The sequence below is a fragment of the Balearica regulorum genome, chromosome 3 (genome assembly GCF_011004875.1).
Source record: "Balearica regulorum gibbericeps isolate bBalReg1 chromosome 3, bBalReg1.pri, whole genome shotgun sequence".
NCBI lineage: Eukaryota > Metazoa > Chordata > Aves > Gruiformes > Gruidae > Balearica > Balearica regulorum.
In genome coordinates, this window is record NC_046186.1 from 42926489 (window position 1) to 42953816 (window position 27328).

The 27328-nt window shown below is 38.7% G+C and overlaps 1 protein-coding gene across 1 annotated transcript in view; it reads right to left on the minus strand.

Moving 5' to 3' along the window:
- The window catches only part of EPHA7 (EPH receptor A7), a 160889-nt gene that overhangs the window by 25657 nt on the left and 107904 nt on the right, over positions 1–27328 (minus strand). The window contains 2 exon segments of the mRNA XM_075747723.1: positions 6867–7035; positions 10470–10594. Of these exon segments, the coding sequence (XP_075603838.1) occupies positions 6867–7035; positions 10470–10594 (294 nt within the window).

Sequence of the window (27328 nt, forward strand, 5' to 3'; positions counted from 1 at the left end):
TTTCCTAAAACTGTTCCATTCTCTCTTTGAACTTCAGTGCAAACCTCACTTGGAAGTTAAGAAGAGGCAGCATTCTGTCACAATGGCCAAGGTGTGAAGCTGCATCCATCTAACAGAGTTTGGAAAAATACCCACCCAGCCTGCCACCTAATCTAGAAACCAAGCTGAGTGCATAGAGGCTGACATATGTGAGTGGGTTGCTCTGCATAACTGCCTCATTGGGCACTGGAACATTCTGGAAGCAAGCCAAGGATGTTATTTGGACTCTGGAAAACGTTGGGGACATAGTACGCTGGCCAACTGGTAAGACAGGTAGTATGCAATGTATGACATATTGAATTCAGTGACCGCAGTCTAAGACATCTGCCTCTGTTCAGGTACTCAGTGCTGCTTCTCTCTTCTGTGTGATGAACTCAGTCTGTTAGTGTAAGGGTGAATCAGAACCCAGCTTCTGGAATGATCACTGCGGCTTGGCAGAAATGAAGATGCTAATGTGTTCTTAGAGGAATGATTTTGGGGCACAGATGATCCTTTCAGGGGGTGCGTGGCATGGTTACCTGTCAGTGGTGCTGCCACAATGGTGACAGTAGGGAACCACCAGCAGGACAGGGAAGTCCGCCCTTACTTCTGCTTATACTGTGCTCAGGATCAGAGAGCGAGACAGGGACCTGGTACTTGGGCTACCAGCTACAGCTGATACCTAATCTGATGTTATGATATTGGCATATCCAAATGAATGAGGCAATGCTTGATTTAAAGGAGTTAAAACTACCTTTTAAATGCATGGTTGTAGGTATGGGGAATGGATATCGAAACACTCTGGAGGATATAGAGGACAGTCAAGCTACACCAGAGGCAGCACCTAGGCCCAAAAAGCCCATGCCTTGTGTCGTAACCACCCCCACAAAGAAGAAAAGGAGGGTTATAGTTGTGGGGGACTCCCTTCTGAAGGGTACAGAGGGCCCAAATACACAGGGCAGACCCTCCTCTCAGAGAAGTCTGCTGCCTCCCCGGGGCCTGTGTCAAGGACATCGCTAGGAAACTCCCCAGCCTGGTACAGCCCTCTGACTATTACCCACTGCTGCTCCTCCATGTGGGTGGGGATGAAGCAGAGACACGTACCACAAAAACGATCAAAAGGGACTTCAGGCTCTTAGGACAGTCACTGAAGGATTCGGGAGCACAGGTAATATTCTCCTCCCTCTTTCCAGTTAAGGGCAGCAATGCTGGGAAGAACAGGTGGACACAGTCCATAAATGCATGGCTCCATGGCTGGTGTCAACGCCACAACTTTGGGTTCTTTGACAATGGGACGGCCTACACGGCACCAGGCCTGATGAACCCTGATGGGATTCATCTCTCTCAAATGGGGAAGAGGGTCTTTGCCCAGGAACTAGCAGGGTTCATAGACAGAGCTTTAAACTAGGCTCGAACGGGGAGGGGGATAACATCAGGCTTGCCAGTGACATGTTGTGGGATGATGTGCCCAGGTTTGAGGGACGGTGTGCTGGTGAGGCCCCTTGGCCTACTGCTCAGAGATGTGCTGGATGCACTACAGCATGCTTGAAGCCTAGAGGAGACGAGCCAGGGGCTCCGGATGCAACAGGAACCAACGGGGTAACACTGGGAAGACACATCAAAAGAATTCCAGCCACTCCAGCCAATAAGTCAGCCTCATCGGGGGCACAACTGAAATGTCTCTACGTGAACGCACAGAGCATGGGGAATAAACCAGAGGAGCTGGAGACGTGTGTGCGCCTGCAAGGCTATGACCTCATTGGCATTACAGAGACGTGGTGGGATAGCTCCCATGACTGGAGTGTTGGGATGGAAGGGTACAGGCCTTTTAGGAAGGACAGACAAGGCAGACGAGGAGGTGGTGGCACCCTCTATGTCAATGACCAGCTGGAGTGCATGGAGCTCCTGGGGATGGATGAGGAGCCGACCAAGAGCCTATGGGTCAGCATTAAAGGGAGGGCTGGGGCAAGGGACATCATAGGGGGGGTCTGCTGCAGGTCACCTGACCGGGGGACCGAGCAGATGAAGCCCTCTATAGGCAGATAGGAGCAGCCTCATATTCACAAGCCCTGGTCCTTATGGGGGACTTCAACCACCCTGACATCTGTTGGAGGGACAACGCAGCAGAGTACAAGCAACCCAGGAAGTTCCTGGAACGTGTCGATGACAACTTTCTCCTCCAAGTGATAGAGGAGCCCACGAGGAGAGGTGCCATGCTGGACCTTATTCTCACCAATAAGGAAGGCCTGGTAGGGGATGTCAAGCTCAAGGGCAGCCTTGGCTGCAGTGACCATGAAATGGTGGAATTCAAGATCCTCAGGGCAGCGAGGAGGGTGCACAGCAAGCTCACTACGCCGGACTTCAGGAGAGCAGACTTTGGCCTCTTCAGGGATCTGCTTGGTAGAATACCATGGGACAAAACCCTGGAAGGAAGAGGGCCCCAAGACAGCTGGCTAATATTCAAGGGTCAAGTCCTCCAAGCTCAGGAACGATGCATCCCAGCAAAGAGGAAGACAAGCAAAAACACCAAGAGGCCCCCGTGGATGAACAAGGAGCTCCTGGGCAAAGTCAAACAAAAAAAGGAAGCCTAGAGAGAGTGGAAGCAAGGGCAGGTAGCCTGGGAGGAATACAGAGAAACTGTCCAAGCAGCCAGGGAGCAGGGTAGGAAAACCAAAGCCCTGATAGAAATTAGTCTGGCCAGGGATGTCAAGGACAACAAGAAAAGTTTCTATAGGTATGTTAGTGATAAAAGGAGGATGAGGGAAAATGTGGGTCCCCTCCGGAATGAAATGGGTGAGCTGGTTACCCAGGATATGGAGAAGGCTGAGGTACTCAACGACTTCTTTGCCTCAGTCTGCACTGTCAAATCCCTTAACCACGCTGCCCAGGTCACAGAAGGCAGGGACTGCGAGAATGCAGAACCACCCACTGTAGGAGAAGATCAGGTTCGAGAATATCTAAGGAACCTGAAGGTGCACAAGTCCATGGGACCTGATGAGATGCATCTGCGGGTCTTGAGGGAACTGGTGGATGAAGTGGCCAAGCCACTCTCCATCATATTTGAGAAGTCCTGGCAGTCCGTCAAAGTTCCCACCGACTGGAAAAGGGGAAATATAACCCTCATTTTTAAGAAGGGAAAAAAAGGAAGACCCAGGGAACTACAGGCCAGTCAGTCTCACCTCCGTGCCTGGCAAGATTATGGAGCAGACCCTCCTGGAGACTATGCTCAGGCACATGGAAAATAAGGAAGCGATTGGCGACAGCCAACACAGCTTCACTAAGGGCAAATTGTGCCTGATAAACTTGGTGGCCTTCTATGATGGGGTTACAGCATCGGTGGATAAGGCAACTGATATCATCGCCTGCGCGAACCGCATGAAGTTCAGCAAGGCCAAGTGAAAGGTCCTGCACATGGGTCTAATTCTTTCCTGTTAGAGTGGTGAGGCACTGGAACAGGTTGCCCAGAGAGGTTGTGGAGGCCCCATCCCTGGAAGTGTTCAAGGCCAGGTTGGATGGGGCTTTGGGCAACGTGGTCTAGTGGAGGGTGTCCCTGCCCGCAGCAGGGGGGTTGGAACTAGATGATCTTTAAGGTCCCTTCCAACCCAAACCATTCTATGATTCTGTGATTCTATGATTTAGAAAAAGGAGATCAGCTGTAAAAGCTGTGCTGCTCCTCCAGCAACATTTTCTCATGCAAGCTACCTGAAATGTACGATTTGAAATCAGAAAAGTATTTCTGATGAAGTCTACTATGAAAGCATTAATGATAAATTCGATTAATGTAGGCCGAATATTACTTTCTTAAATATTACACTTTATGTCTTCTATAAAAATTTGTAGTAGTGATATTTCAGACATTAGGAATAAATTTTACACCTGCATTTTACTTTAACCTTGCTTGATTTAAACTGATTCATGGCAAACGGAAAAAGCAAAGTCTTCATACCATGTTGTGCTGAGATCTTTTACTTTAACAGTGAGAGCTGTAACAAGTGGCAAAATCCCCTTCAATTACAAAAAGCACAGGATCATCTTTAGATCCACTGGCTACAAGTCATTGAACATAAATTTTAAATACTTCAGTGAATCAAAAGATAAAATTACTATTTAAGTGATATTCTATGCATTTATATTTTCTTCCTGAGGGACTTTTGTCTCTATTAACCATCAGTGGTTAAAAAAAAAAAATTAAAAAATTACAATGATTGAAGTACTTTGATCTGTGGCAAACAGTATAGAATAGAAATATTTTGCCTTTACAAAGCATTTTTACTTCATAATTTTGAAATTTTTATATAAATATGTATGCAATGCCCAACATGCATGATATGTGCAAATACAGGTATAAAATATGTATATTTCACATATCAGATACTATTAATATAATCGATATAGTTCCTCAAATATTGAAAAGTGGCCTTGCAGTTTCTGTCCCAATTCAGAAACCAGAGCATAATACAAAAATGTACTTAATCAACAGCACCTACCACAAGGTGCCAGCCAGTTAAAGTGCCAAGAGAAAGTCAGGTAGGCAACATGACTAGCTGACTGTGATGGTCCCTATATATATTCTTACATAAATATATATATATACTCTCACTATATATATATATTCTTACAATGCTCTGATATATTTAAAAGCTGCATTCTGAAATCCACTGGCATAATGAGAAGCCAGTGCCTCTAAACTGTAGCATAACACTGGTTTACTGCTCACCTGTAGAGTACTTCACCTGAGGTATATTTCCTAATAATGAACCAATAAAGGTCTTCCTTTAAAATGTTAACAAAAGACTAATTTTATTAGCTTGCAAGTTCTGAGAAAACTATAAATAAAATACGAGAAACAAAAATTTTTTGTGTAAAACAATTCTAGAATAATTTAATGGAATTTACTATTTTTTTAACCAACATTTTAATTATTTCTGAAAACTGGAAAGTTGTGGATGCTTATCCTTGATGGTAATTATATTCTATAATGTCCTCTCAAGATAATGGAAAATATGCCACTTTTAACATTTGCTTTAATGAAATCACAAGACATTTTACACGGCATGTCAAAACACAAAACTGGCCTGTGACAAGAGAAAAATCTGCTGTGCATACTGGCCAAGTATGTCACTGGTTTATATGCAGTTTTTCTTCACCTGAGTCAGAAAAAGGGTACATGAGCACAGTCAGTGATGCATTTATTCTAGGATGTCTTAATCTTCCATATGTTGACCAAACTCCAGTCAAGACTGTTTACTTCTGAAAATATCTAATCTTAGCGGCTACCAATATGCTTACATTCAGTATATAGAAAATACTCAGGTAATTGCGGAATTGTTGGGGAAACATTTTGGTCTACTAATTTTAAACCACTTTGGACAATAAATTAACTAATCAGCAGAAATTTATGACAGAATTTTAATTTGTTTTCCAGAAATCTACACAAAAAAAGGAATTACTTCTGGCTGTACCTCAGGTTCCCATTCTGCAAAATGGGGATTCTGCTACCGACTCTTTCTAAAGCAGAACTCTACAGATGGCAAGTATGGTATCAGACACCTATTAATAGTAACAGTTTACTGCTGCTTTTATGATAATTACAATTTCAATTATGTCTATTAGATATGTGGTATTATTCATGATTGATAGTTTTCATATTCTGTGTGGAACCAAGGTGGCATCAAGACCTAACTACTGTGTTTTAAGAAAACCTACAAATTGTTCAGGTGACACCTGGCTGCAATTAATAAGATGCAATAGTGTGTGTCCGCACCTTAGATATGCTGCACAGAGTGCAGAGAGCAGAGTTGGCATCCCTACCCTTTGAACCTGTAGGGTATGTATTCTCAGCTCCAAATCTGACTGACCTGCTGTCAGGTAGGTCAACCTGAAGCAAATGACCCAAAACAGAGTAACCAAATTTGGGTCTGTGAAGCTGCCAGGGACACAGGCAGTTCCCATGAATGGGCTCACGGATGCCAGGTCTCAGTGATGGAAGAGTTTCTTTCTGAAGACCAAAAATGTGGAACATTTTCTCTAAGTGTGCATGCACATATCTACATTGGTGAGGAAAAAAGGTATCAGTGTGATTTTTAGACAAATAAGGGCACAAGACTGGTTTTAGCATCAAGGAAAGAGCAAGCTCTCCCAAAATGTTACTCCTCTGCTAAGATGTCACAGCCAGATTCTCTGATGTAATGTATTGAGAGCTTGTACTTCAGCTTTGTACTGTCCATTGTGAGGGTTTTTGAGAGGCTGTTTTTTCTTTTCACATCTTACAACATATTATGTTTGCCTTAAAGAAATCTAGTATCTTTGAGACCTCTGTTTCTTTACTAAACAAAGTTGAAACTAGCCAATGAACTCAAAAGAGACTAAGGATGGACATACAGCTTAAACAAGGCACACACATAAACGAAATTATAAAGAGATTTTTAAGGAAATCAAACAGGGGGAAAAATGACCTGAAGAAGCCTCTGTGGGCTGAAATCTCCTTTTCCCCCATTACAGAAAAATCTAGTGGAGTTACTCAGCTCACCAGTACTCATTTCTCTTGTGGAGGGAAAGAGGTGTGTATTTGAATGAAAAAGAAAAATTTTCTTTGTGTTAGAAGGACATCAGAGGAAAAGACCCTGATAAGTTACAAATCTTCTCTAGCTAATTATAATAGTGTGATTTGTAGCTCTATGGCAAAACAACTTATTGAAGCTCATCCTGCAAAATAAAGTAACAAAAATCCACCTTCATGTAGAACTTCATTCTTTCTAGTTTTAATAATATTGCCTATGACTCTCCTTTCTTGCTTTACTTGCAACTTTTACTGAAAGCATTCATTTCCTATAATAGTAATCGTTTACCTGTGGCTTCTTCAAGTGTGGCAACATCCAGTCTGGGGCTGTAATTTCCATAACCAGCAGCAGTAAAAGCACGAATCTGGAAAACATACACTGTTCCTGGCTTTAAGTTATTAATAGAAGCTGAAGTGGACTTGGTTTTCACTGTTGAATAGGTCCTCTCCCTTTGATCCTGGAAACAATAAGACAAAATATTAAATGACATTTACAGGTCAGATTTTATCATGGTTGCACATCAGTGAGTGACAGCCAGCCTGGGTAGTTTATTTCAATTTGTTGAATGTGTTTTTTCTCAACATAAAAAATAAAGCATACTCTGTGGAGTATTACAAAACACTGTCAATGCAATGAGGAGCTCTGAGTGTAACATAAAATTCAAATGGGATGTTCATGTTGTTACTCATAAAACATCCAGACATAAAATGATTGCTTCTTTGGCTCTGATTACATTTTCTGAAATTTTGATGAGAAAATAGCTTGACCACAGCTTTCATGGGGGATTTGCAGGGTCTAAACAGTTCAAGGACAGGCAAACCTGTTTTTCATGGTCTGGACACCTTCCCTTGTTACTTTCCAACACCTTTGAAAAATACAATACTGCCAATGTATAACTGGCTGTATTTTGCACCAAATTCTGAGGTCCTTAACTCAGTTTTCACTTAGTTTTTTTTCCTCTGGCTTTTAGTCTTTTCTCAGGTTTTGACCCTGTGGAATCAACAAGAACCCAGGGAAAGAAGTCTAGTATGATACCCCCAAATTTGAAGCTGTAAGATTACAAACCCTATGAGTAATAGCGCACTTTCAAATACTATGAAAGCTGTATCACAGGTCATTACAGCATTCAAAGCTCTACTTATTCATCACATTTACTGATCCACATTATCTTTCAGCATAGATATGTGCAGCCCGGTTGATTTTCGGTGGCAGATGCAACCCTGATTTGAAGGGCAGAAGAGATGAATTAACCAACCATCTGAATACACCACATGACCAGAGAGGCATGAGCCGTACGAGGCAGTGCTAATGAGATGGATACAGAGGGAAGGAATAAATCTGTTAACTCATTTCAATAACACTTCACCAGCTAAAAATGATGGAGAACCTTCGCCTCCTCAGTCAGTAAAGCAGCAAAGGCTTTTCCTGAAATACAGGGTTAAATACAACATACATGATTTCTTTTCTGAGATTCAGTAATGGCTTCTCCTGGGTCTTGCCCAGTCTGTCATTTGAGCAAGCCCACCAGCTCAGCGAGCAACAATTTTTCGCATCTTCTCCAAGAGGATTTAAATTATCTCTAAAAGTGAGGACCATGGTGGAATGTATGCTGGTATGTGAGAAATAATAGGAATGCTTAAGAGATGAGAAACAAGTGTAAGAAAAGCGTAAACAGTCAGGTTCGGGACTGTAAGCCACAGTGGAATTTCAGAGTTTGGGTTTTGATGAATAAATGAGGCTTATTTGAATTGCCAACAGTTCTTGCATTCAAAATAAATAAATAACAAAGAAATAAAAATAATGTGTGCTAGAAATCTCACAGGACAGGCTTACTTGGGAGATTTCATGCAGTTTCCATTCCAGCCCTAGCCAGAAGTGAGAGGTGAAAAAACCACTTATCAGAATATTTCAGAACCACAAAAATGTTTGATTTAATTTGGCTCTAAAAGGAGCTGAAAGTTCAGATTTTTTATTTTTTTTTTTAAATTAATAGAAAAAAACCTTAAACTACCTCTCTTGTTCTGAGCAAGAAACTTATGAAGTACTTTTCAAACTAACTGCATTATTTTGGAAGGAAGGCAAGCATTTAAGTATTTGTGCTAAAATTCTCTCACTGAATTAAAGGTATATAGTTCAGTTTGTCTGTGACTCTCCATAGCATGAGTTTCTTATTCTCTTTTATTAATTTTGTTGTATAAGACTGGTAGGTTTCCTTCCATTAAAAAAGAAGTTTAACATCAGTTCTTGTCTTTGCAAACATAGGAAACTGGCAATGAAATTCTGCTGCTTTTTTTAAAGTAATATGAATGTATAGGGAAAATAATAAAACCTACATTCTAAAAGTTGTAATTTTATGAAAAGTCTAGTATCTTGTGCATTTTTCTGTCATCTTCCACTACCTATTTAACAGGTATTTCCTATTTACTTATTTCATTTTAACAGATTAGAAATTACTCTGCAGTTTGTAGTTTGGGGTTTTGAGTTGGGTTTTTTTGTGTGAACAGTTTTGCCTTTGGTAAATATGTAAACTGGTTTTGGGGTTTTTTTAATGTATGGACCTTATGTGTGTGTGTGTGTGTGCACAAACACATGCTTGAAGAAGAAAAATCATCTGCTAAAATTAGTAAAATGACTTTAAAAAAATATTTAGCTATCTGTATATATCTGGTAAATTTTGTTGTAAGAGTCATTAACATTAACAACTTAAACTGGGAGTTAGCATCAACAAATAAACGTTTAATTCCCTTCCCAAATCACATAAAGATCTTCTGATAAGTATATTTGTGTAATTCAGTATTGAAAATTAGATGTGACACTTGATATTAGATCCAATCTGGTTTGAATTTACCTAATTCTATGTTACCTAGTAAACTGACTTGCTCTTTTTGATATAGAGGTACTATTACCTTGTTTGCAGAGATGAAATATCTTCACAAGTGATCACAAAGGAGCTCCTTTGTTCCCTTCTTTGCATTTTAATTCTATCTCTTTTTTCTGTTGTTTTATAAAAATTAGGAATATGTTACATGCTGAGGTAAATTTCCCAGGGAATCTGGAAGAGCCACACTTAATCTGGGTCCCATGACAAACATAGCTAGCTGGACAATCTGCCTTCACTCTGCTTTCATCCAGCTTACGGTTGCATGTGGCCCTACTTATATGCTTGTCAGAATTTTTTTATTCTGGAGTACTTCAAAGTTATCATGAACGAAGCCCTAGACACACTGAAATGAATGGCAAAACTCTGACTGACATCAATAAGATTGCAATTTCACTCTACCATAAACAGAGATCACTTCATCTGCTATTGAAAAGCAGCCCTCGATTCATTATTGTGTTGAGAGAACAAGTGAAAAATAAATCTCACAATGCTGGGACTTTTTAAAAGGACAAATAAGGAATATTTATCAGCTGAAACTGTAGGAAGTGTTTTGGAAGTTTTCAGACATCAAGTCGAAGTGGCCCACCTCATAAGGAAATACCAAATGCAGTCAAGAGTTGTATTTGATATATCATCTCAAGACTGGAATTACAGTGGCACAGAAGGAAATGAAACAAGCTTTATAAGCAATGTAGAAGAGACAGGAGAATGACAAATATCATGGTAAAATATCTAAGTCCAACTTAATAATAAAATTTTAAAAAGTAGAAAAGGTGGCAGATTTCAAGTGGATATTTCCTTTTTAGGATACCAAAATACAATATATGGGACATATGATAGCAATAATAATTGCAGGCTTTCTCTAGTTATGAAAAACTAGTAAAATCACTGTGACTTTGAAGAGACAGGTTAGTTGATAGCTGATGGCTTTAACATTGTTCCACAGCACAGCAAGCCAACGTGAAGCAAACAGCACACTGCTGTACATTACAGATAATCTTAGCACTTACTTTCTCATAATACTTGATTTCATATTCAGTAATGACTCCATTGGGATGTTCTGGTTCCTGCCAGGAAAGCTCCACGCTCCTCTGCAGCACTCTCTCTTTCATTACTCCACTAACTTGCGAGGGAGCTGTTTGGACAAGATGTGTCAATAAATAAAAAGCAAATTTGTTGGATGCCTAAAATCAAATGTCATTACCGATCTGCCCCATGCTGAGCCACTTTCATTAAGGTAAAAGAAAGCACCTTTTCATAGCTCACAATTCAAAGCTAATGAATATTCAAGCAAGACCCTATTACTGTTCATAAACTTAGAATGGAAATCGAATTAAAGTGCAAACAGCAAAAAGTGGCATTATTCAAGTTAGTGCAAAACTGAGATTGATGGGATAGGAATAACAATTAAGCAAATTAATTCTGATTAAGATAGTGAGGTAGATTTTTAGATTGATTAAGAGTCTAAATATTTGTTGCATATGTTTCTGAAATGCGCATAAAGAGGGAAATAATGTTTTAGAAACAAAATCACATTTTAGGCTGATTTCATATAACTGATTCCAATTCTGCTTAAAAAATAATCTGTCGCACTATCTGATTATGGCATGACTTGGTGATGAAAAGAGCTTTGTTAAGAGACTAAAACACACACACCCCACCCCACCACCACCCCCCGGCCTTTTCATTAGTTCAAACCTTTCCAGGACATTCTCTCTTTAGAGCTGAAGTTTCCATATTTGGTCTTGGCATTTTTTGAAAGTGTGCGACAATTTAAGAAGTAGATCTTATGAAAGAAAGAAGACACCATCTTCCTCCACCTCACTCTACAGAGACATACACACACGCACACTTGCACACATGCACACGTACACACAGTTTCCTAATAAACTTCACTCACAAACAAGCACCTTTTGAAATAAAAAAACCCCAAACAACAATGTACAAGCATTATAGAGCCATTGACTGTCACTTAAAAATGTTTAAGAGATAATGTAATAAAATGTGAGAAACTGAAAAAGTAAATTGCTTTATCAGCTTATCTCATGTTTATCAAAAAAGAAAGACGGCAGATTTTCTGCTGAGGTGCAGTTCCAAAGGAAGCCCAACATCCCACTTTTCCTCAAATGTACATACTGCCTATATGAATGTATCACAGAAGTCCTGTAAAACCATAGATATTTCAAAAAACAATTACGGCATTGGAATCATGCAGAACTTGATCTTGTTCTCTTTCAGTTCCACGGAAGTAGTTCAAGGGTGTAACACCGCTCATGTAAAAGATAGATAAAGAGAGAGCCTGATCCTCAGGCCCCTGCAGTCAAAAGCAGAATGACATTTACGTATACAGGAACTTGGTCGTATTTAGAGACCACATTCAGACACAGGAAAGGAAATGAAAATTAGAGATAAGTTTGTTTATATCCTTTCAGGTATAGAATCTACTACTGATTTTATGCTTGAATGTTTGTTTCAACAAAAATTGTGAAAATTTAAAATCTTCTTTTAGGTAACAAAAAGAACAATCTTATTTCAGAATTGTATATAAAGCTTTCACTCTGTAAAATGATGTACAGTCTTCAGATAAAACAAGATTCTTATCCCATGCAATAAGCAGGTGAATTTCACTTTCTCTTTTACCATTCACCTTGAGTCTAATTAGAGTAATTCCCATTCTAATATTCTTTAGTACACACACTTTCCTCAATTTAAAGAACATAGAAATAAAACATCTAGAATGCACACTCTTGTATCATTAAGGATAAAAATATAATGATAAAGTAGAAATATATGTAGCACAATCAAGACAATAATCCTATAAAAAACTTAAAATTTGATTGTTAACTTCTTAACGTCTTATTTTAATTGTGAAAGTTTCTAGCCTTATTATAACATGTATATTCATGCAGGTTTTTAAATTAAATTTATTTACATTTCATTAGAGACTCCAAGAGTCCATGAAAATTAAGGATTGAAGCCATGCGTGATAATTTTCATTATGAACTATTATGTTGTATATAATCAATATAATCAAAGTTGAAGACCCTTTAATGTAGGCTGCCTAACTCACAAAATCATAAAATTGTATCGTGCAAACACCATGGTTTGATACACCATTCCAAAGCCAGGATCACTCTCTTTCACTCTTCTTGCATTCTCTGTCTAAAAGCTCAGAGTATTTTCACTCTCTAATTAGTGGAATATATTCTTTTTCGTAGCTAAGAATCTGGAATGCAGCAAACTAATTTACTCTGTCTAGTTTTCTTTGCTGTGATTACCTAGTTGTCGTCTTTGTCTAAATGAGTACCATAGCATCCTGGCTGAATTTCAGAGACGTCATTATGTTTCATGTATAATGTTCTATCTCATCCAGATAAATGTTTTCAAATTGCTAATTTTACATTTTTAGATGTCCAAAATTGTTAATGTTCATACTTATCATGAAACAATTGTATATTACCTAGGTCACTGGAGTTTGTTCTCAACATTTGCTGCCTTTTGTTTTAGCTTATCAAATTTTTTCATTCCATTGGTCATAGCACTCATTTTTTTTTAAGCAGTGAAGCAAAATGAACTCGCTTCCTCTGTATTAGTTAACTCTGTGTATGTGGGGAAGGAACAGAGAAGGGGAAAGATTTTAAGCAGAGAAATGAAACACACTATGTGAGATTCCTAGTTAATATTTGTTCAAACAGGCATATTCCATTCTTAAGGAATTTCCATTCAAATCGAAATCTCTGTGATATATCAACATTGCAAGATAGCATTCAAAACTCTTAAATAAATGCACTCTTAAATATATTTCCTGTCAATGAATATTCTTTTCATTCAAGAATGGTCAGATTAAAAGCTGGTCTTGGGTTTGGTGGGTTGGTTTTGGGGTTTTTTTGGGGGGCAGGGATTGGTTGTGTTTTGGCTAAACTAAAAACATTGTGCTACTTTTCGTTGGTAGAAGAACCACATGAGGAAGAAGAGAGAGGCCAACCCTGCAGATTGTATGTGTTGGTAGCTTTGAAGACAATTATGTTGTATATAATTCCCATACCACATGATATTCCTAAAATGCAGTAAGTTACCTAAGCTTATTTTGTGTCCCCATGCTTGTCGGGGGAAGAAGGGACTCATCGAATTGGTTGAAGCCAGAGTATCCTCCTCTGGCAAGGTACAGTAGTCTGTTGTTACTGCAAGGAAAGCTCTATAAACTAGAGCAACCATGTAAGCCAATCTATTGACGTGAGAGGCTAGATGTATATGCTATCTTTATCCTGCCTTTTGGATTGCATTTCTTGATCTGTGCTTAATGAGAGTGTACAGGCCAGAAGCATTTTGTTCTTTATTCTAGTATAATCATTTCCTCCGTATTCTCTCTGTGCCTTTCTTACAGGTTGTTTTGCATTGATGTTTTATTTGTTCTGGCTTCCTGACACCTCCTTTTAAACCTTTAGCCCACTTCTCATTGCCTATCCATGTTAATTAAAAACCTATTTATGGTTTTGAAACAACTATGTTTGAGCGAGCTTGAAAATGAGTTAAATCTTACAATTCATCCCTAAATACAAGATAAAATATAGTATTAAATCATGTTAAAAAAGATAAGTTTCTAAAAACAGAATTACATATATCATTTTTGTTCCCATTGCTAGCTAAACAATAACAACAATAATAATAAAAATAACATTATCATCAACAACAATCATAATAGTAATAATAATCATCCAACAATTTCAGATTTGTTTTTTGGTTTTTTTTTTTCTTTCTTTCTTTAGTAATCTAGTTCTTGCCACTGCATCTATAACAAAGTTATTGGTGATGAAGACACTTCTTACAGCATTTCTAGACAACTAAGTACCCAGTCCTGAATGACTTGAGCATGCATAATCCCTACTGTATCACTTCAGGTTACAAAGACGCATCACTTGTCAGAATCATTATTTCCATAATATATTACACTGGGGGATACAGGCTGTTCAAAACACCATTTGCTATCAACTTTCTTTCTGATATACCTCATCTCTTCTTTTTCTCCTTCCTGCTGACACAACATCTAATGCATCAAACACACACAGCCTCTCAGGGCTAACAGGCAGATGTACCTACACATGCTGCATAAGAAAGTACTTCGAGAATGACAGGCCCTCAGCACACTCATTCACCTTTTTTAAATGCTTCAAATATACCATTCAGCAAAAGGAAAAATTGATTTTTCACCAGGTTTCAACATCACAGCCACAGAGAAATATAACTCTGCTGGGCTTTACTGATAAAGCCTTCAAGTTATATAGATTTCAAGCTGGTCATCATTTTCACATCAAGTTATAGAAAAAGTTAAAACTGAGGTGTCAAAAAGAGCAGGGTATTCCAAGGAAATATTCTGTTCCAGAGGGAATATTGCATCTGGTAGACTGATGTGTTACATCCATACTGCTAAGCCAAGCATATGGTATATTATTAATATGTGCAAATATTTAGGTATAGAAAACTGTGGTGATTAATTTGGAAGGCATTGCTTTTAGTACAGAGTCTTCTGAAAATGTTATAACATAATATTTCTCATGCCTTTAATCTCTATCCTTAGCTATTCTCTGGTTCTCATGCCTAACATTTCCCTTGATCTGCAGTGTACTTTCCAAAGAAAAGACTGATTGCAAATTATATCTTTTGCACTTTATATCAAAAAAAAAAAAAAAAAAAAAACCTGAAAAAAAGTGAAAGATACTAAACCAAACCAAGAAAAACTGAAAAAATGAAAACATGTGAAGCTAGACTTTCATATATAAGAGGAAATAGGCATAATGCACCAACTGCTCGCACAAAATCAACTGTAACACCTTTTATTGAAAAAAGATAACTCAGCAAAAGAAACATACCTAGCCATTTCTCTGAGATCTCTTAAAGCCCTGCATCTGAATGTGTCTCAATTCCATCAACAGCATCAGTCATGGGGACTTTGAATTCGATACTTTTTTAAAAGATTCTCTAGAAGCAGCATTCCCGGTGTTTAGTAGTTCATGTGTATAAAAATCTATTAAAAATCCTCAGAAATAATGGTTTCGGTCCTACAGTCCCACTTCATGCAGAAAGTTTCACAAACGAACATGAGTGAATGCTCCCAACGCAGGACCAATCCCATAGCAATAACTGCTACCAAAATCTATGTTTCCAACTCCAGTTTCATCATTTGTTATACGAAGACTAATGAATGAATCGGCTATCAGCCTTCCTTAACTAATTTTTTTTTCCTTTATTTTATAATAGCAATAATGTGCTTAGGATAATCAGAGCTGAAATCAACAGCAACACCCTCACTTTAATAGCATGGGACCCTTACAGCACTGCCCGAAGAACAAAAACTTGGCTTTTTGCCTCTTTTCTTTTCATACCACAAAGATATGCAGCAACCACTCAAAACCACTGGCTTTTCATACAGCAGCAGAGATCAATTTTTACATTCCTGTAAAACTGTATCTTAGGGCCAACGTAACTTTTACGTTACTTGAGGCATTAACACTCTTTTTCTGCAAGTGTTCTATGGCAGTTGGGGATGTTTTGAGCATCAGCCTGAAGGGAACATTGCTAACAGATGCAAACCATGGAAAAACGGATCCCAACGGTTATAACCTACTCTATTATTTCTTTATAAAATGTCTTTGCTGTCTCCTTTCTTGGCAGAAATCTTTAGATAACAGCATTGCTTTGACTCTATGACTATTTTAAGGGAGACTGGAATCTGGTGTCTTACCAACAATGAACACCAAATGAACCCATGTATATATATATGAAAATAGTAGCAGAAAATTATACTGTTGTTAGCTCTGAACTCGTTGTTCAGGAAGAGAATACAAAACTCTCTGTACTCTATTAACAGTCCTGCACCGAGATTACCCAAATGGCACCCTTCTCCACTGGCTTGTGTGTTAATTTGCTCCCAAGAGAAAGTCTGGAAATGAAGTCATAACCTGGCCTCCCACCATGCTCTGGTTTGCTCTGAAGGGAAACTTAGGCATCAGAATTGCCGAAATTACCAAATGAGAGTGGTAGGCAAACAGATTATGCACCTTGAGGAATTGCAGCTGCCACTGTCAGGGGCCTGGGGCCAGCATGTGGCACCACAGTGGTTTGCATGCTGGTCTGAAGCAAGTACCTGGACAAAAGTGTTTGCAGGTACTGGGCAAACTTTTAGACTTTACTATATAGACATTTCCCTTATTTGTATATTCTATTTCCCATAAATATACAAAGGCTTTGGGGGGGGGGGTGGGGGAAGAAGATATGAAAATTTTAGGGCACTGTAATACGGCAGTGCTACTCAAGCCATGATAGACATCTGTCACTGCTTGTCCTTTCAATTCTTGGGAAAATTGTCTACATTTCTCTTCATGTTTACACTAATATGTACAATAATTTTCATGTTACTCTTTATGATAGTTCATAAAAAACCCAAAACAAAACCAGAAAAGAACAGGAGAGCTCTTAAACTGAACATTGTTAAATGGATAGATGGAAATTCATAAGACTTCCTTTTTTGTTACAGTGTATTTCTCTCCCCTCAGTTAAGTCTCCACATGACAAAGCAACCCATGATAAAAGGTTATTGAGTACCACTGTATTATGCCATTAGTACCCATTGCTTTGGATCAATGACAGAGAAATTCCCCACTGTGTTTACAAGCTGCAGCATTCAAAAAGAGACCCAAATAAATCAGATATTTTACACTAACAATATCCTACAGAGAAGCCATTTTAACTTCCTCTCTGACACACTTTACTTTCCGGCTCATAAATATAACACAGAGTGCTTACAATGCTCTGTAAGCCGTGAGCAGAGGCACACACAGCTCTCTGGGCCACTTGGGGATGTCCTGAGCGCAGGGTAACAGGCAACGTAGTCAAGTAATACTTGATTGCATTACTCCGTTACATTTTTTGCCATTGCTTTTGTGATTGAGAAACTCTCAAAGTACCTGCTGATCTACACAGAGGAACAGAAACAGTAGGTACCTGAATACTTTTGCAAATCAATGAATACCTCTAAATTAAAAAAATGAGGAGAACCAATAAATGTATTCTGATCTCCCCTGATATTATTAGGGGAGTTCTAAGAAAGCTTATGCTCAACTAGCATTCTTATCAAAATATGTAATGATCTACTGATTGTTCATATCTTTTATATATCTGATGCATTTAAAATAGATAATGGTTTGGTATTTCCTTCATCAAGCTCAAAACTCACCAGCTGGGTCCGTTTTATATGCTGTCTACTCTGGCAAAATTCTGGGGAGGGAAACCAATAAAAATAAAGAAAAAAAAACTTACCAGAAAGAGATGAAACAATTTAGAAAGATCAGGGCTGACAGTTTGTCTATCATGTTTTGGGTTTTTTTTCTGGTCAGAGTCTACATCTAGACCCATACTGTGAACTCCCCTGTTTCTCCTGCCTGACATTTGGTACAAATATTATTGTCATGTCTGTATGCCATTTCTTCCAAAACTGGCAACTTGGGCATCAATCAGTGCTGAACGGATGCTGAGTTGCGTAACAAGTGACAACATGGACTCCCAAGGTATCCACAACTCTTGCTTTGTGAATAAGTTTTGACATGTCAGGCACAAACTTGATTCTTACAAATGTGTTACAGTAACAAACCAGCATTACAAATAACAGGGAATGGCTTTTGTTCTCCTGAAGCATTTGTTTTCCTTTGCAGAAGAAATATTTCTATGTTAATTAGATTTTTCTTTTGTCCTGCCTTCTTTTGCGATTCATCTTTCATAACTCTTTTTCTTTTTCTTTTTTTTTTTTTCAGCAGAAACATCTGCCACCAGCTTTGCAGTAAATCCTTGGCACACAGGTATTATTCTTCATTAAAGAAAACAAAACACCACAAAACTCCCAAAGATGAGGATACTCTTTTCCCTGGTGGCCTACTCAGACACATTATGTTCTCCTTCTGTCTCCAGTCATCTCTGCTGGCAAGTGTCAATTACAGACACAGGTTTTAGGGAACGGAAGGATAAAGCACAATTTACAAATACTTTCCTCTGGAAGCAGACAGGTGTAATGACTGAGACTGCTTGCTGTAATTGAATTTCATGCTGTCATCTATTCAGTCACAAAAAGATGTCAGCTTCAAGGATGCTATTCATGGGAAAAAAAAAAAAAAAAAAAAAAAAAAAAAAAACCCCAACACAAAACAAAACACCAAAACCAAAACCCCTTAATACATTCTCATTGCTACAGTATAGCTAATATTGCCATCCTAGTTTGACTTGTCTAAAAGTAAAAGTTGCTTTTGCTGGAGGATATGAGGTGATTAGAGCTGTGGCTTTGGGGGGCCTGCAGACTAGTAAAATTATGTTTATTTAGCATAGCACATCCAAGAGACAATTGAATGAATTCCAGCCCCATAACAAAGCATTTTGTTTCAGACATAGCCAACAAAAATGTGGAAAGAAAGTGCCATGCCAAAAAATAAAAACATTTGATCAAATATTAACAGAAAAGCATATAAATATTCTATAAAGATGTCAGCACAAAACAATAATTATCAGTATGCCAGAGGTTTGATCAAACTGATGCTTTCAAAGACATAATTGTTCAGTGGGGAAAAAACATTACTCTACTAACATTCCTAAAATGTGTACAACTTCTGTTCCAGCCTTCCAAATTCCTGTGAAATGCATTATAATGGCACTGCTAACGATGGGCATATTTCTGAAAGCAGCATGGGTGGTATTCCCAGGGAACGCAGGAAGAATTCCTTGCAAAAATGGCTCGCTTTTTTTTTTTTTTCATGTTATGAACCTGTATTTCTCCCAAAGAGCATTAAATATCTAGAATTTAAGGAGATGATAGATAAATATCTGTCTGAGAATCTCTGCTACAGTGACAAACATCAGAAGCAACAAGCCTGAAGTCAGTGCCTATGCACAGGAGTGAAGGTCATGTCCATGCGAGGAAGGTCAGGCACAGCAGTCAGCCTATGTCTCCCTCGGTCAGGGCTTGTGGAAGAAGCAGTTTAGTGACCAGAGTGCGGTCACTGCTGCCGAGAACTGCCACTGACATAAATACAATATTCAAAATTTCCCTTGAAGTACAAAAATTCACGTACATTCCAACAACTGAGAAAAAATCCATTTGATGCAATGTTGATTGTCCCGAATGAAATAATTTAGGGAGTGTTCACGAGCTGTTAAAAATATACTGTCATGCAAAAGCAGAAGGAAAACCCATTATCTTAGGGGGAACATATTTTATAAAGTGATTCTAGTTGTTTGATTTAAATATACAACATAAATTAACACCTGCTTATTAAACAGCAATAATTACTTTAGAGATAATGCAGATATTTACTTAATAATAAAATACATAAAAAATCTATGAAAATACTTTCAGTTTGAGTTTTTGGTTGTTTGGTTTTTGGGTTTGTTTTTTTTTTTTTCCAACCAATAATATTAAAACTTGTAACAGGAATAACACATTTCTAGGGTTTATGCAACTATATATGATAAATTGGCATGATTTTTTTAAAAAATGTATCCCTACCATCTATTACACAAAAAGTAAACTCTAAACGTAATTTCCAAAAGACTTTAAATATTCTTGACTTTGAGTAGACATTGTTTCCTAAATCTCTCTCTTTTTTAAAATAGCCTTAGATTTGGGGGGATTTTTTTGTTATTTGAGAACATGCTATGGTTCAATGCTTCTCCAATGCCTGCTCACCAGAAAACCTTTCACAAAGACTCATCTGATGCAGAAACATATTAAACTGGAAAGACATCAATCATTTAATGAAGGAATTTACTACATGGTTTTAAAAGCTGTACAGAATCATCATCTTTTTACAGACTTTCTAGAGGCTTCACTTCCCTGAATGCTATGAGGCTCTAAGGGAAACCCAAGTTCTGTATCCAAAGGTTAACTTCATGGAGATTTAGATTGCAAAAATGTCAATTGCACGAATTATAAACCCATTTAGCTTTCTGATTAGTCCTACTTTTAGCATAGCATTTAGGGCTCAATTCTGACCTCTCATCAATTATATTTTAGTTTAGCTGCATTGATTTTATTGAAGTTATCCTTGCTTTATACCGATGGAAATAAGATCAGAATCAGGTCCTAAGGGTAAAGTAATTAAAAATTTAATTACCACAACTGATCATGCAATGTAGCTACATCATTAATTGGTTACATTTTTTTTTTTTTTTTAAACAAAAAGATTAAAATTTCTTTGCCAATTTCACAGAGATATTTTTTTGCTCTTTTATTTCAGAAATAGTTCTGGATGGGATCCAACTTAGGCACCTGGGTGCACCTACCCTTTAGGAGACTACAGCTCTCCTACATTAAGTGCTTAAGTTCCCCCAAATATCTTTGCTCCCTGTGACACAGAGGTAAGTGCATTGGAAAGATCCAGAAAGAGATCCTGCCTGAGATGGATAAATGTGGAAACATCTTCATTTTAAGGCCTTAGAAAAACTTTCTCCATTGACTACATATAGTGAATTTAGGCACTGATTTTAGGAGAAACAGATGACCTGGCACATCAAATAAACCTGATACATAACATTTACATACTTTTTAGGTGAGGCAGACCCTGTCTTCCTCACACTATTTAGAATGTCTTGCTATCTCCCAAATTTTCCTTGTGAAATTAAGGAGGTGTATTCTTCGATCTTTAAGGCACCTCATGGTAATTAGTCTGGAGTCTGCTCTGACTTACCTCCCTTGCAAATCTTGTAGGATTCAGGTTTCTACATACAATAGTATAAGTGTAATTCTTGATGAGCTTAGAGGTATTTTAGAAAGCTGATAGCTAAATACTGTAACTACTTCATAACTTCAAGTTCACAATTGTAGGGAATCAATTTAATGCTGACAATATTCCTAAGTAGAATTGAAGTGTGAACGAACATTTTTATAAGAAAAAAACCCCACAAAACAACAAAACCAGAACAACAGCTTCTGAGTCTAATTCTCTTTCAATTTTTAATGGTGTGAATAAGTAGTGACTGCACTGAGTCCCTGCATCCTGATGTTGAACTTTAATCAATACCCAGGATGAAGGAGATGATGAAAATGGAGCTCTTCGCAGTAACAGAAAACCACGCAATATTTAGTCAGAAAGGTTAAACTTAAAAGAAAGATACAAAGCTGGTTCTGGTTTATTTCAGAATTATTCAATATATTGGAAAAAATAAGCAAAATTCCATAAGCATCTTTGAATAGTTTATTATGGTTCTATTTATCCTAAATAATAAACTTGAGATCTGATTCTTCATTCTCTCACTCACAGTGAAGGTATTGAGAGAGTGCAGGGTTGGTCTCTCATTCAGACTGCATGCAACATATGCTGCCCTGTTACATAAAAGTATGGAAAAATGGTGTCTACACATCTTACAAGTCCTTCCAGGTTGTAAAGGATACAGTAAAAAGACAGTAAAATGGGAGTGTCACAAAAGAAATTAAACTTGAGTCATAACCACAGTACTATTCTATGTTTTAAAGAAAATTACTATTTTCCTACACAGACTGTGTAGACAATTTTTCAATTACTATTTTCCATGAGAGGCTCCAAGTCTACAGTAGAAATTATTGCTACCTACATGTATATACAGCACAAAGGTTGTATTCACCACCAACAGCTAAAGACTTAAATTTAGTGATTCCAAGGCACATCACCAGTAAAGCAACTCAATTTACATGAGTGAACACGGTGTACAATATGGTTCATATTTTGATTAGCCAAACAATATGACATCATTTAGACCAATAGTGTATTAAATACCAGAATGTGCAAGGTTGCACAGTATGTAAACAAAAACAGAAATAGGGCTATATTCTCTGAAACTATTGCCTTATTCATTTGAAAAAGCTCCAGTGTAATTATTTATACTCATGAATGTATTATAATATGCATATTAAGATGCATATACATCAGAATTGTGAACATCTATAGCTTGTTTCCTTAATATATATGGTCTCAGCACTGCTTACTGTATGAAATTAAAAAAAAAAATATTGGTACTGGAATTTCCCATGATAATAAATATATTGAATGTTCATTGCTTTCCCTTAAATGTGCATGTAAACCCCTGCCTTGGAAAACAGCAATGCTAAAACACTTAGAAACTCCTCTCATGATCATTCAATGATAAAAATACTCAATCTCCTCATTACCTAGATATGAGTTTCTGTAGTGCTTTACATGAGTCCCACTGAAAATGGTGGAATAGTAGAGAGGTTACTTAACTAATCAAAGCTGTACTGTACACATGCTCAGGGATAATAAAAAAAGCAAAAAAAAAAAAAAAAAATCCCCCCTTGTTCTGATTACCCAACAGTGGTTGAATTAGTCATAAAATAAAGCTGGCAATGATAAGGGCATGTCTTATTTTTAATCTTTACTTGAAGGGGTTTTCTTTTTTTTAACCTTGTAATTTCTCTAATCCAAACTAAATTAAAGGTTTATAAAATACGCATGTAAAGTCAGATAATATAAAGACTCATGGCACTTTTATAATAACATTTGTGTCCCATGGGAATCAATCAGAGCTTCATACATGCAGTAAGTGTGCAGATTAAATAGAATAGATACCTTCAAACAGACATGACTGCAAACTGATTTTAGGAGTGGAACATCCAACAGGCTTATCTTTATTCAAAGAACGTTTACCATATACTGGCTGCTTACCTTGCAATGTTTAAGGTAGTGTACAATTTATCAATAAATACAATTCTTATCTGAAGACAAATTTCACCCTTTTCCCAAGTGTGCAACACCTGCCTGGACTGATCCCATTTAATTTTGCACCTGAGATATTAAAAGGCAAGTCTATCTTCCTGTATTGGGTTTGCATGGCCAGGTTTTGGTAGCAGCGGGGCTACAGGGGTGGCTTCTGTGAAAAGCTGCTAGAAGCTTCCCCCATGTCTGATAGAGCCAATGCCAGCCGGCTCCAAGATGGACCCGCCGCTGGCCAAGGCCGAGACCATCAGCCACAGTAGTAGCACCTCCGGGGTAATGTAGTTAAGAAAGGGGGGAAAAAAGCCTGCTGTCCAACAGCAACTGCAGTTGGAGAGAGGAGTGAGAATATGTGAGAGGGACAACCCTGCAGACACCAAGGTCAGTGAAAAAGGAGGGGGAGGAGGTGCTCCAGGCACAGGAGCAGAGATTCCCCTGCAGACCCTGGAGAAGACCATGGTGAGGCAGGCTGTCCCCCTGCAGCCCATGGAGGGAGGATGAGGGGGTGTAGAGATTCCACTTGCAGCCCAGGGAGGACCCTACACCAGATCAGTTGGAGGCACCTGAAGGAGGCCGTGATCCTGTGGGAAGCCCGCACTGGAGCGGGTTCCTGGCAGAACCTGTGGTCCCATGGAGAGAGGAGCCCATGCTGGAGCAGGTTTGCTGGCAGGACTTGTGACCCCATTGGGGGCCCACGCTGGAGCATTCTGTTCCTGAAGGACTGCACCCTGTGGAAGGGACCCAGACTGGAGCAGTTCATGAAGAACTGTAGCCCATGGGAAGGACTCACATTGAAGAAGTTGGTGGAGGACTGTCTCCCATGGGAGGGACCCCACACTGGAGCAGGGGAAGAGTGTGAGGAGTCCTCCCCCTGATGAGGAAGGAGCAGCAGAGACAACATGTGATGAACTGACCACAACCCCCATTCCCCGTCCCCCTGTGCTGCTGGGGGGGAGGAGGGAGAGAAAATGGGACTAAAGTTAAGCCTGGGAAGAAGGGAGAGGTGAGGGAAGGTGTTTTTAAGATTTAGATTTATTTCTCATTATTCTGCTCTGATTTGATTGGTAGCACATTAAACTAATTTCCCAAGTTGAGTCTGTTTTGTCCATGACAGTAATTGGTGAGTGACCTCTCCCTGTCCTTATCTCAACCCACAAACCTTTTGTCATATTTTCTCTCCCCTGTCCATTTGAGGAGGAGAGCGATAGGGTGGTTTTGGTGAGCACCTGGTCTCCAGCTAAGGTCAACCCACCATACCTCCTTAAGGTCCTTTCAGTTAGTGGAGAAAGAGATCCTACTGGTCATTTAGATCTTATGGTAAGCAAGTCTTAGGTGGGCCTTTAAGTTACATTTTGTTGCTCCAGGTGTATCCTGAGATGGAACCTACATTACTTGACTGGTAGGACTGTTTTTTCATGCTATATCGTTTGTAAAGTTTGAGGTTCTTTTATTATTTTATTATCATTATTCAGTTTTAAATGGTTAGTCTAATATTTGTTTTCTGTGATAGAAATACAGAGATACTAATTTCTGGTATTTTTATCAATTTATTACCCATAACTGGCAACTAGTCTGTCTAATTTAAATTCTTGAGTCTATGCAGTGGATGCCTAGTGAAAAACTCTCCCAAGAAGAAATCTAATCAAGGAAAAGGGCTGTCCTAAAAGGCTTCCAGAGAGACATCCTATCTGGTACAGCTCAGGCACCCTGCTAGGGAGGCAGGACTTCCCTCTGAGGGACCTCGGAAGCATCTGCCACTCTTCAAGAGGTAAACGAGGCATGTCTTTTAAGGATTCTTGTTTACTCAGAGATTAAAATTTGTGTCGATACACAATAGACAGCAAAGTTTGGCAGATGGAGTCTACCACCTACCCACCTTTCTGCTGCAGTCATTAACTTTTCTCCAGGATTCCTAGAAACCACTCTCACCCCCTGGATTGTATTCTATTGAACACACTTACATAAAAGATTCATAGATATACATGATAAATTAGGATTGTGACTAATGCAGATGTAAGGGGCAACATGCAAACAGCTAGCCAGCTGACCTACAGCACAACAGCCAAATATATGTCTTAAATGACTGAGCTTGGACTGAAGTTACAGGATCATACAAAATTGTGCTAAAACCCTACATTTAACTGTACAGTCAGTCTATCCAGATGACATACTCTAGTGTCAAGTACGTACTTCTCCTCCCCTTTTCAACTCTGTGATAAACTGCTGGCAAAAAAAATTTAAAAAAATAAAAGAGAACATCAATATGGTATTTTAAGATACTCAGAATATATTTTTATATGTATATATATTTAATAACGAGCTAGGTCTCAAATCCCAAACCCCCTCCAAAAAAAAAGATGGATTCAATTGGTGTGAATTCATCCTATTTTCTCCTTTCCTTTAGTTTTCATACTAGTCCATAGCTCAGGGAATATGACACAAAAGCAAGAGGAAAGGGAAGGGAAGGGAGGGAAGGGAAGGGAAGGGAAGGGAAGGGAAGGGAAGGGAAGGGAAGGGAAGGGAAGGGAAGGGAAGGGAAGGGAAGGGAAGGGAAGGGAAGGGAAGGGAAGGGAAGGGAAGGGAAGGGAAGGGGAGGGAAGGGAAGGGGAGGGGAGGGAGGGGAGGGGAGGGGAGGGGAGGGGAGGGAAGGGAAGGGAAGGGAAGGGAAGGGAAGGGAAGGGAAGGGAAGGGAAGGGAAGGGAAGGGAAGGGAAGGGAAGGGAAGGGAAGGGAAGGGAAGGGAAGGGAAGGGAAGGGAAGGGAAGGGAAGGGAAGGGAAGGGAAGGGAAGGGAAGGGAAGGGAAGGGAAGGGAAGGCGAGGGAAGGCGAGGCGAGGGATGTGTTTTTTTTCAATCAGTGCTTTCTTTCTCAGAAATCAAATAACTGCATCTGCCTCATTGACTTTAACATGAAGCAAGTGAAATCTGAAAAAGTTCTTGCCCAGCCCTGACTGTATAACAGCAAGTGAAACGCCGTGATTGGTCTCGAGTACTGGCTCAGTACTTCCAGAAGGTCAGGAATGCAAGCAGTTGGCTAGAGTTTAAAGGAAGCTTAACTTTTTAAAAAAAAAAAAAAAAAAAAAAAAGCCTTTTTAATGACTTAACAGAGTCTCAGAGCAGGTTAAGCTGTCTGCATAGATACAAACAATGACAATAAAAACGTTAGACTAAAGAAATTCTCCTTACCTATAGAATATCAATGTTTATCAGAGGAACTTTATCTTGTTCTTAACAAGTTGAATCATGCAAAACAAGATCAATAAGGAAGGATGTCTTTAAAGCTCCACTGTTGCATAATGGAAATTACTTTGAAGAGCTGGCTGTGTGTTTATGGAGAGTTAGCAAACTGTCCCTGCAGGCGCTGGTGACATTAGGCAGCTCAAAATACAGTATTTCACTTGAAGCATAACTGACTCATTCTATTGGCATAAACATCACATGTTTAGCATTAACCGCTTTTACAACCTGCTTTATAAATATATTTTGTTTCCCTTTCCAACGGCTATCTTCTTCTTTCTTGTGTTGCAAATATTTTTGCTTGTTACTTTCGCCTCTGACAGTTTGACGGTTATTACCTTAAGACATTGCAGGTGTTCTTTAGTTCTTTTCAAAGAATCATCTAGGTACCTAAAGCCTTCAGCACATTAACAGGTGACTAATTTTTAATGGTAGACCTAAAAGAATAAAGCTCAAAGGCAGAAAATACAAATGAAATGGCGACAGAAGCACTTAATGTTTTTTAAAAAATCCAGTAGTATTATTTTTAAGCTGAAATGAAGAATAGTGTAATCACTGGCACTTTAGAACATGACACTGCAACACTCAGGTTATAACAAATGGAACACACTACCCTCTTAATAAGGCTATTAAGCCTAATACAAACACCTCAGCAGAGTGAAAGGTGGGTCAACAGTGTTACCATTTGCTACAGATACAGGTTTCCACATTGTCGCTGGTTTTCCAGATAGTGGCAAGTTCACAAGAATGCTATTTTTGCTTCAACTATGAATGCCTGATAGGAATGATCTGAATTTTCTTCTCTATAGACTTCCTGTATTCACTTCTCTTGTTTTGTCTGTATTGAAAAGTAAAAACAATGACAAAGTGTTTCCAGCATTGACTCAACTAT